An 11,070-nucleotide genomic window follows, 5' to 3' on the forward strand; every position below is an offset into this window, starting at 1 on the left:
GCACCCAAAGGGCTGGCGGCCGCCGGGAGGCAAGCCCCTCCTGGCTCTAGAGAGCCGCAGGTGAGCCTCCAACTGGCCGCGGCGTTCAGATGGCCCGTTGGGGCGGGAAGGGAGAAATCAGGCGTGAAACTTGGGGGTCGGGGGCGGTCTACCAGTGGATGCCTAACGCTGATGGGGATGTAGTGCATATTGACACGGCTGGTACCGCCCCCCTTTTGTCCCAAACCTCTCTTCCTGCGGGTCTCTCCAACCCACTCCTGCTTGGGCTACCGGAACTTCCCGGTCCCTGTGATCCTGGGACCTAGCTTTAACTCCTTTCTTCCCAGTGTGGGGCCCAGGCTGCCTCAAACCAAACAGAAAAGCCTCTCCCCCTCCAACATGGTTCTAGGGCTGCTGGTGGGAGGCTGAGGCTAAGATGAGGAGGGTGTCCAACAGAGACAGCAAAAGAAATCCCAGGGGTCCAGGAGTTCTGCCTTAATCAGTTACTAGGATACACTCCCCTACCCCCTGCCCCTGCTCTTCCAAAAGGCCAGGAATGGGACTGGGTGAGGTCCCTGATCTTAGAAAAGAGGAAGAAATATGGAGCTGAGAGAGCAGAGGCTGGTAAAATCAGATCTCATGACCTTTGACCTAGAGTTGCTCCACCTTTACCCCTGATTTAGGGACAAACATCCAAGGTCTGGACTCCACCCACCATGACTGGTAAAGAGAAGATGAATAGGAGATTCTGGGCAATAGACCTTGGTGCCAATTTGGCTCAGGCTGTTTCTGGTTGTATGGCCCTGGACAAACCACCTCTGTGAGCATCAGTTTCCTCTTCTCCTATAAAATGGGGTTCCTGGTACTGTGGAGTCTGTGTCACCTGGGATTACTGGGAGGATGAGGGAGAATTAAATGGATTGCTGGGTTGTTTGGAAAAGCTGTAAGGTGCAATGAAAGGGTCAGTCATGACAGGAGGACTCAATTCCTTCCTACTCCACCCCTTCTCCTGCTCCACAGAAAGGAGAGATGGAGAAGACCCTCTCCAGGTCAAGTGACCTTAAAGTAAGGCCAGCTGGCTGTGTTCTGCAGGAGAGGAGACTATGGGACTCCTCCTCCTCACCCGATTCTGATAACAAGTGAATGGTCAGCCTGTCATTTCTCTGATCACATCACCTTGGGGAAGGAGGAGCAGTGAGTGAAGATGAAGCCCCTTAGAAACCTTCCAGGAAGAGCTCCAATCCTGAGCAGAGTTTCCACCTGCCCCTTGGAGACAAGAAAGGCTGGCATAACCGCAAAAGCATGGGCTTTGCACTCAGAGATACTTGCGTTCTCAATCTGTTATCTCAGCGTAAAATGAGGACGACACTAATTGCGTTGTTGTAAGTAGCATAAATGTTGCTTCCCTTTCTCTCTCTCCTACTTTCTCAGGCAGGCAAGTTGAGATAAAAGAGATAGGGTGATCAGCGGGAACCAATCATCAGTTGGAGCCTCAATTCAGATATAGACTTCTTAAACCCCAGAATGCTCTGATTGGATTTTTGCGTTGAGTGCTCCAGATCAGAAGAAAAGAACTGAGTGGTCCTGACTTTTTTTTGGGGCGGGGGGGACAGAGTCTCACTCTGTCCCACAGGCTGGAGTGCAGTTGCGCCATCTCGGCTCACTGCAACTTCCGCCTCCCACGTTCAAGTGATTCTCCCACCTCAGCCTCCCAAGTAGCTGGGATTACAGGCGCCCGCCGCCACGCCCGTCTAATTTTTGTATTTTTAGTAGAGACGGGGTTTCACCTTGTTGGCCAGGCTGGTCTCGAACTCCTGATTTCAAGTGATCCGCCCACCTTGGCCTCCCAAAATGCTGGGATTACAGGCATGAGCCACCGAGCCCAGCCCTTTTTTTCTTTTTTTTTTTCTGCAATCATTCGTCCATGCAACCAATGCAGTATTTCTCAGGTGTGTTCGATCGAAGATCCATGTCTGCCACAGTACAGTTGTGAGCCAAATGAGACTGGTTCCCACCCTCCAAGAGTCGGCTATCTTAATGCCTTCCTTTGCTAACTGCAAACGTTACCTCAAGTAATTTTCACAACTGGATGACAGAAATATTGGGATTAGGTCCACTTTACAGAGGAGGAAATTGAGGCACCAAGAGATTAAAGACCCGCAGTGGCGTAAAAACTAACATCTTTCAGTGATCTATTCTGCACTCCAGGGGCTTTCAATCTACTACGAGAGTGAATGAGAGATCGCCTTTGTCTGATATCTGCTGTCATTATTCTCTCTCGCTTCTTAACTGATTTTTTTCCCGCCAATAAAACACGCATCCGCAACCCCCTGAACGCCCACAAACACCAGGCCTCTAGCAAAATCTCTCTCACTCCGCCTGCGCAATCCAACTCACTTCCGGTTACAAATAATCACGTGATCGGGTGCCTTTGCTGCGCATGTCTAGTAGGAAGTAGGACTATACCACTTTCCCTACGGAAGGGGTACACTTTCTATGTTTTTAAGTTTAAATCCGATTTCCTATATTAGACGTTTATCATTCCAGGTCTTTGTGGAGGCTATGAGTGAGTTTGGGGTGGCGGAAGATGAAAGAACCGGACAGGAATACAGACGAAATTGGAGCGGGGTTTGGGCTCTCCCCTTTGCAGATAATGGGAGGAGCCAGGCCCAAGCGAGCTCCTTCCTTTCGCTGCTGCTGCCGCAGCCATGAGGTAAGGGCCCGTGGGTCTCCCGCCGACGATGACGCGTTCCGGCAGGGGATGGTCGGGCTTGGGACCGCAGCCGGGGTTAGGGGAGATGAGATTGGAGGCCGCCCTAAAGCGGCTGGTCTCGGAGTTTGGGGTAGGCCGGCGCACATTCGTCCCAGGCCTCCGGAGTGGGGGGAGCGGGGAGCGTCGCAGCCGCTGAGACCCGGAAAGGCTGCCCCGGCAGGCGCCACGCCGCACACGTGTCGGGTCGACCCACGCGGGCAGAACAAAGGCAGCGAACTGGACCGAGCCGTGGACCCTTTTTTGCTGGGCACAACCAGAGCCAAGCAGATGTCTGCTTTCACGTGACGTAGGGCAAGCCTGGCGTAGGCACCAGGCCTTCGACTGCTGAGTGAGGTGATGGACGCTTTCCATTCCTTTGGCCACTCATAAAGGAAATCTCTATGAATGGCTCAACGTGGCTTGTTACTGTGATAAAACGAGGAAATGAGCCCAGAAAGCAGAGTAACTTGCCTGCGTTTCTAGACTAGAAATCAAGTCTACTCACCTCGAATATTCTTCAAATGCTGAGTACCAGAAATATCGTAAGCCCCCTGTTCATTCCAATAAATCCCTGGCCTGACTTTCCAGAGGAGAGAAATGCAAACATGAGGCTCAGGGAGGTAAAGGCATAGCTTGGGTTTCAAAGTCTAAACCCAGGAGGGCCAGCTGCACAGCCCAGAGCCTTAAAGATGATTTAGGGGAGAGTCTGAGTTCGAAGCTGTGGTGTGGGTGGCAAAGGGTGGGTCTTGGGGAACGTTCATTCTTGCCCAGGATTGGCTTTCAGGGTCTAGTAATGTTTTCTGTGCGTCCAGTATGCTCAGGCTTCAGAAGAGGCTCGCCTCTAGTGTCCTCCGCTGTGGCAAGAAGAAGGTCTGGTTGGATCCGAATGAGACCAATGAAATCGCCAATGCTAACTCGCGTGAGTACCTGGGATTTGCCTCTTCACCCTATCTCCTTCCCTTGTCCTGCATCAGATAAATGATAACACAATTTTGTTGCCCTTTTTTTTTTTTTTTTTTTTTGAGATAGTCTCCCTCTTTGCTCAGGCTGGAGTTAAGTGGTGCCATCTTACCATTGCAACCCCCACCCCACTCCCAGGCTCAAATGATTTCTCTTGCCTCAGCCTTCTACGAGTAGCTGGGATTACAGGTGTGCACCACGACGCCTAGCTAATTTACTCTTTATTTATTTATTTTTGAGACAGAGTCTCAATCTGTCACCCGGCCTGGAGTGCACTGGTAAGATCTCAGCTCACTGCAGCCGGGTCCAAGCATTCACACCCAGGTTTAAGCGATTCTCCTGCCTCACCCACCATGTAGCTGGGACTAAGGCGCATGACACCACACCTGACTAGTTTTTGTATCTTTAGTAGAGATCGGGTTTCACCATGTTGGCCAGGCTGGTCTCAAAGTGCTGACCTCAGGTGGTAATGCCCGCCTCAGCCTCCCAAAGTGCTGGGATTACAGGCGTGAGCCACCACACAACCTAGCCTGTGTTGACTTTACAAACCTAGGAAAGCTCATTATTCAGGGGATGTATGAAATGGAGGAGTCATTGTATCAGGCTCTTTCTTTTGAGTGTGCTGTAATATACTTAAAAAGTAGAAAAGGCCAGGCATGGTGGCAGGCATCTGTAATCTTAGCTACTTGGGAAGCTAAGGCAGGAGGATCGTGAGCTCAGGAATTCAAGATGGGCCTGGGCAACATAGGGAGACTGAAAGACACAGTATCTCTCACAACTTCTGTTTGTGAAGGAAAAAGAAAAGATAGAGATTTTGTTTGGTTTTCGGAGGCAAGAAATAAACAAGTTGCAGTATTTCTATCCTTTTTGAGACCATGGAGCCAAGAATGTGAGCAGTGCCTCTCCTTTCAGGTCAGCAGATCCGGAAGCTGATCAAAGATGGGCTGATCATCCGAAAGCCTGTGACGGTCCATTCCCGGGCTCGCTGCCGGAAAAACACCTTGGCCCGCCGGAAGGGCAGGCACATGGGCATAGGTAAGAAATCATGGGTGCTGGTGTCTACACTGAAATATATTCAAGATCTTTGCACTCTGTCTCATCTTGAGTTCATTTCCTACTCCTTGATATTTGATGTGTTTTCTGCCTGTGTGCAAATCAGAAAGTTGGTGCTGGTGTTGGAATTGAGAGTATTGCTGGTAGGAGGTCACATTCACTAAGTCCCTACCTATACTATGCCAAGGATTCTGCTGGGTCCTTGAGAATGTTGTCTGTGTAAATCTAAAATTACTTTCTAGTGTCAGAATGATTGAGGGAAGCTCCTTACAACGGGCTATGCTGTTTTGGTGCACTGCCTGTTAAACCCACATTCTGTATGAAGTGAATGGGGAATTACTGCCATGTCTGTGCTTCCTTTAAAATTGAGTAAATGACGGAGCTGAGTAGTTGGGATCATCATTGGAAAATGGAATTAATGCTAATTAAAATGAGGTGGTGAGGATTAAATGAGTTAAGGACCCTGAAACTATATTCATTTCTGTATTACAGACAGTGGCCCATTCCTAACTCATCTTCTCCACAGGTAAGCGTAAGGGTACAGCCAATGCCCGAATGCCAGAGAAGGTCACGTGGATGAGGAGAATGAGGATTCTGCGCCGGCTGCTCAGAAGATACCGGGAATCTAAGAAAATTGATCGCCACATGTAAGCCGCCCTCTCGGGCCCAGTACCCATTTGCTGCTTTGATGGCTTGTTCTTTCACGGACACTGTCTTACTGGCCCTTGGTAGGGAGCTTTTTTGTTGGTTTTTTTGTTTTGGAGTCAGTCTGTCTCTTTCTTTCTCCCAGGCTGGAATATAATGGTACAATCTTGGCTCACTACAACCTCTGCTTTCCAGGTTTAAGCGATTCTGCCTCACCCTCCCGAGTAGCTGGGATTACAGACATGTACCACCACACCTGGCTAATTTTTGTATATTTAGTAGAGATGGGGTTTCACCATGTTGGCCAGGCTGGTCTCACAGTCCCAGCCTCAAGTGATCCGCCTGAAAAAAAAGTCATGGTTTGGGAAGTAATTCGTGCAACGATAGGAGAAAGGAAAGGAATGTATAAGCTTAGTGATCTTGGGTGGAGGAACAGCCCACAAGGCAGCCCCTGATCCATCACTGACCAGCATCTCTTCATTCCATGTACCCTGCAGGTATCACAGCCTGTACCTGAAGGTGAAGGGGAATGTGTTCAAAAACAAGCGGATTCTCATGGAACACATCCACAAGCTGAAGGCAGACAAGGCCCGCAAGAAGCTCCTGGCGTAAGTTTTTTCGGGAATTGGCATTACAGTCTTAGGGGAAAGTTCTTTGACCTTTATTTTGAGAGTTGTTCTTAGATACTTAAAATGTGCCGATGCCTAAGTCTTGACTTGCTCACAGTCTGTCATAGGAATACAGCTGTTCCGTTAGAGGTGTAACTCCTGTCCTGTACACACCCACCCCTCCTGTTCTCGTAGGGACTATAGAGGTTTAGTTGAAGTAGGAGCCCTTTGTGGTCCCAACAACTCATTCCTGAGGCTACCTAGGCTCAAAAGGAGAGGTCTGGGAATGTGTCTTTATCTCCCCAGCATCTCATCTCTTCCCAAACTGACCCATCTTTTCTCTTCTCTGACCAGTGACCAGGCTGAGGCCCGCAGGTCTAAGACCAAGGAAGCACGAAAGCGCCGTGAAGAGCGCCTCCAGGCCAAAAAGGAGGAGATCATCAAAACTTTGTCCAAGGAGGAAGAGACCAAGAAATAAAAGCTCCCCCTTTGTCTGTACATACTGGTCTCCGTGATTACATAGATCAGCCATTAAAATAAAACGAGCCTTTATCTGCTTGCCTCCCTGCTGCTTGCAAGGTTTTTGGCTACCCAGTCTTTTTTTTCTTTTTTTAGGCAGTCTCTCTCTGTCACCCAGGCTTGAGTGCAATGGTGGGACCTTGGTTTAAGAGATTCTCCTGCCTTAGCCTCCTGAGTAGCTAGGATTACAGGCTCGTACCACCACACCCAGCTAATTTATGTATTTTTAATAGAAACAGGGTTTTACTTTACTATGTTGGCCAGGCTGGTCTTGAACTCCTGACCCTAGTTGATCACCTGCCTTGGCCTCCCAAAGTGCCAGGATTCTGCTCAGTGAGTGTTTTACCTTGTTTTAGTGGGGTGTAGGGAAGAGAAGGAATGGCTTCTATCCAAGTCTCCAAAATACTGTGCTTCAAACTACCCTTCACAGCACGTGTGGCACCTAAAAAGTTAAGTGTTGGTTGGGACCAGAAGTCAGTTGTGATGTCAGTTAATCACATTCTTTACAAAAGCTATAGGAAGCACTTAGCATCCTTACGCTTCTCAGCTGATGAGTAGGGGTTGCAACTGGGACCTGAGCTTCAACTACTTACTGGTTACTGCCTGTGCTGTCAATAAAACAGCTTTATTGAGATATGGTTGAAACTTAGATGGAGTCGTTCTGTCACCCAGGCTGGAGTGCAGTGGTGCAATTGTGATTTTCCTGTCTCAGCCTCTCAAGTAGCTGGGATTACCAGCATGTACCACCACACCTGGCTAACTTTTGTAGTTTTTACTAGAAACAAGGTTCCACCTTATTAGCCAGCCTGGTCTTGAACTAACAGGTGATCCACTCGCCTCCCAAGGTGCTGGGATTATAGGTGTGAGCCACTCCACCCAGCCCCCTACCCCTTTTCTAAGGAGCTCTTCTGTTGGGGTGACCAGTTGGCACCCTTCAGGGGATGCACTAGGCCAATGGGAAAGGGCAAGACCTGAGTGGGAATGGGAGGCTGGCTGTGGTGTCAGGGCCAGCAGCCCCTCCTAGCTCTTCCTCTGGTGTCATCCTGTTTGGGGCAGGATAGGGAGGTGGGTAGCAGAAAGCAGGGATTCCCACACTTTAGAATATGTCCCGAGGAAGCCGGGCACAGTGGCTCACACTTGTAATCCTAGCACTTTGGGAGGCTGAAGCAGGTGGATCACCTGAGGTTAGGAGTTCAAGACCAGCCTGGCCAATGTGGCAAAACCCCACCTCTACTAAAAAAGAAAAATTGGCTGGGCACGGTGGCAGGCACCTGTAATCCTAGCTACTCGGGAGGCTGAGACAAGAGAATCGGTTGAACCCAGGAAGTAGAGGTTGCAGTGAGCCAAGATCGTGCCATGGCACTCCAGCCTGGCAGTAGAGCAAGACCGCATCTCAAAGTCCTGAAGACTTCCCCATCATATGCATCAGAGCCTGGGATGAGAAGGCACTGAATTCTGGATCTCCCTTGCCACTGGAGCAGCAGTGTGTGTTTTACCTATTAGCTCTTGCCCTTTGAAGTGGGGAAGCTGAGGCCTAGCAGGGCACAATGACTCATGCCTGTAATCCCAGCACTTCCCAGGCTGAGGCGGGTAGGTCACAAGTTCAGGAGTTCAAGACCAAGCTGGCCAACATGGTGAAACCCCATGTCTACTAAAAATACAAAATTTAGCTGGGTGTGGTGGCAGGTACCTGTAATCCCAGCTACCCAGGAGGCTGAGGCAGAGAATCACTAGAACCTGGGAGGTGGGGGTTGCATGAGCCAGGATCACACCACTGCACTCTAGCCTGGGCGACAGCCAGACTCCATCTCAAAAAAAAGAAAGGGTCTTGGCCAAGCTCCCAGCTTGGTGTGTGGGACACCTGCTTCCCAGGCCTGGCCCAGAGGAGGAGGGATATTGGAGACCACCTACCCCCCTCCTAGATGACAGGAAGGAGAAGCTGGGTGTGGTGGCTCACGCCTATAATGCTACCACTTTCAGAGGCCAAGCAGGAGAACTTCTTGTGCCCAGGAGTTTGAGACTAGCCTGGGCAACATGGCGAAAACCTGTCTCTACAAAAAATACAAAAATTAGCCAGGAATGGCGGGGTGTGCCCCTGTAGTCCCAGGTACTCGGAGGCTGAGGTGGGAGGATCACCTGAAACCTGAAAGGTCAAAGCTGCAGTGAGCCAAGGTTGCACCACTGTACTCCAGCCTGAATGACAGAGCAAGACCCTGCCCACCCACCACCAACCAAAAAAAGAAAAAGAAATGACAGGAAGGACCGGGGGAGGTGGCTCACATCTGTAATCCTAATACTTTGGGAGGCCGAGGCAGGTGGATCACAAATTCAGGAAATTGAGATCTTCCTGGCCAACAGAGTGAAACCCCATCTCTACTAAAAATACAAAAATTAGCCAGGTGTGGTGGCACGCACCTGTAGTTTTAGCTATTCAGGAGGCTGAGGCAGGAGGATCACTTGAACCTGGGAAGCAGAGGTTGCAGTGAGCTGAGATTGAACCACTGCGCTCCAGCCTGGGCGACAGAGCTAGACTCCGTCTCAAAAAAAAAAAGGCAGAAGAATGAGGTAACCCAATATGACACCCTCCCGGGATTCCAGAGCCTGCAGCACAGAAGCTGGTTTCCACCCTGGACCAGGAGATGGTGCTGCTCACTCACAGGTCAATGCAGGTGGCAGCTGCTGCCTCACTGGAGTTGCTTTTCTGGTTCTGTTTTGGGGGGTGGAGGAAAGAGATGAGTTATGAAGTTGTAGGAACCTACCTCTTGGAAGACCTTGGGTTTCCCCACTTTCTGAACCTCACCCCAGACCTGGAGTTCACTTCTTTCCACCGTGGGCCTCCAACCCCTTCCCAAGCCAGTGCCTAGAAGGGACCCACTCCCACAGGAATCCCAAGCAGAAAGAAGTCCTAAAGTACTGCTGGATCTTTTCCAGGTCCTGTAGCCTTGAGAAAATCTGACTAAAAGATGTTTCCTCACAAAGAAAGGAAAAAGAAAAGATGTATCCTGCTGGGCACATTGCTGCAAGCCTGTAATCCACTCTGGAGGCTGAGTGGGGAGGGCTGCTTGAGCCCAGGAGTCTGGAGCTGCAGTGAGCTATGACAGTTACCTGTGAATACACACTGCATCACCCTGGGCAACATAATGAGACCCTGTCTCTAAAACAAAAATAGAAAAACTAATTTGTGGGCTGGGCATGGTGACTCACGCCTGTAATCCCAGCACTATGGGAGGCTGAGTGAGGCTGGTGGATCATTTGAGGTCAGTAGTTTGAGACCAGCCTGGCCAACGTGGTGATACCCCGTCTCTACTAAAAATACAAAAATTAGCAGGGTGTGGTAGCACACACCTGTAATCCCCAGCTACTTGGGAGGCTGAGGCAGGAAAATCACTTCAACCCAAGAGGCAGGGGTTGCAGTGAGCTGAGATCGAGCCACTGCACTCCAGCCTGGGCATCAGAGCGAGACTCTGTCTCAAAAAAAAAAAAAAATTGTAAAAAAAGATGTGCTTTCTCTTTCAAGAGCATGTAAGTGTCTCTATCATATAATTCCACACCCTTTCAAGGAGCTCATGACCCACTCCCTCACCACATAAAGAATCCCTGAGCAAACCCAACCCTTGATTTTCCAGAGGAGGAAACGGAGACCCAGAAGAGCCAGTGACTGACTCTTCTGCTGTGCTCAGCAGTGCAGCAAACAGGCTGGGGGTGGGGAGCTAGGTTGGCACAGGCTGGTGGCAGACACAAGTGGGGCGAGCAGAACCTCGGTGTTGCACGAACACTGGCGCCTGACTGATTCCCGAGCTGCAGTCTCCCAACGTGGGAGGGTGTGATTCAGATTGGGGTGCAGCAGAGCCACTGAGCACAGCTGTTACTGCAGGGCCTTGAGCTGGAGAAGGGGGTACGGGGCCCGGCCTCCTTCCAGTGCTGCCTCGGAGGCTACAACAGGGCTAACCTAGGCTGGCTTCCTGAAAAGCACAGGGAGGCCGAGGCTGCCTTCCTGCACTCCTCAGCAAGTGCCCCCACCTGCTCAGGCACTAGGTGGGCAGGGGGCAAGAATGGGGATGAAGAAGGTTGAAGGGGCCAAAGGAAGCAGTGCTAGCAAAATGGATGCGGTTGCACAGAGGGGCTCACTCTGTCTTTCCCCCACCTCCAGCATCCATCTCTCCAGACTCAGTCCTCTTTCTGCACCTCCCTGAAGTCCAGGGAACCTTCTTCATCCCACACAGTACATGCCAGGTGAAGCTCAGCCTGCAGGTAGTGGCGGGGAATGAAGGTCACATATGGATCAGAGACAACAGAGCCAAATAGTGGGATGGCATCACCAGTGGCTTCCTAGACATCTTTTGCCCCAGGCCAATTGTGTTGCTGTTCCGTCCACCCCCAGAGTGAGCACAGAAGAGGGCAAAGGCTACAATGTGGCACCAGCTGTTCCCAGGCCCTAGGTGTGAGCATGCTCCAGGGGGTTCAGCCACCCGAAAAAAGCTGCTGTGTTCAGCAGTGCAGCAAATAGGCTGGGGGGAGTGGGCATCCAGGCCAGCTGCAGGCTGCTGGCAGACA

At 50.7% G+C, this 11,070-nt stretch overlaps 1 protein-coding gene across 2 annotated transcripts; it reads left to right on the forward strand.

Annotated features, from left to right (window-relative positions):
- Positions 1-2,625: 2,625 nt before the first annotated feature.
- On the forward strand, positions 2,626-6,559 carry RPL19 (ribosomal protein L19). Of its 2 annotated transcripts, none has more exons than XM_078374326.1 (6): positions 2,626-3,085; positions 3,544-3,650; positions 4,604-4,726; positions 5,271-5,391; positions 5,887-5,997; positions 6,352-6,559. In XM_078374326.1, exons 2-6 carry the CDS (start codon positions 3,545-3,547, stop codon positions 6,473-6,475), a joined length of 585 nt encoding a protein of 194 aa, XP_078230452.1. In that variant the 5' UTR covers positions 2,626-3,085; position 3,544; the 3' UTR covers positions 6,476-6,559. The 2 variants fall into 2 exon arrangements, with proteins under 2 accessions (XP_078230452.1, XP_002748563.1); XM_002748517.7 differs by having other exon boundaries at positions 2,626-2,692.
- Positions 6,560-11,070: the final 4,511 nt, after the last annotated feature.

The sequence above is a fragment of the Callithrix jacchus genome, chromosome 5 (assembly GCF_049354715.1).
Source record: "Callithrix jacchus isolate 240 chromosome 5, calJac240_pri, whole genome shotgun sequence".
Taxonomy (NCBI): domain Eukaryota; kingdom Metazoa; phylum Chordata; class Mammalia; order Primates; family Cebidae; genus Callithrix; species Callithrix jacchus.

Excerpts from the sequence above, each read along its gene's own strand:
- RPL19 (XM_002748517.7), top strand. Across the intron at positions 3,651-4,603 it reads AATCGCCAATGCTAACTCGC|GTCAGCAGATCCGGAAGCTG; the intron begins GTGAGTACCTGG and ends CTCTCCTTTCAG. Across the intron at positions 5,392-5,886 it reads AAGAAAATTGATCGCCACAT|GTATCACAGCCTGTACCTGA; the intron begins GTAAGCCGCCCT and ends TGTACCCTGCAG.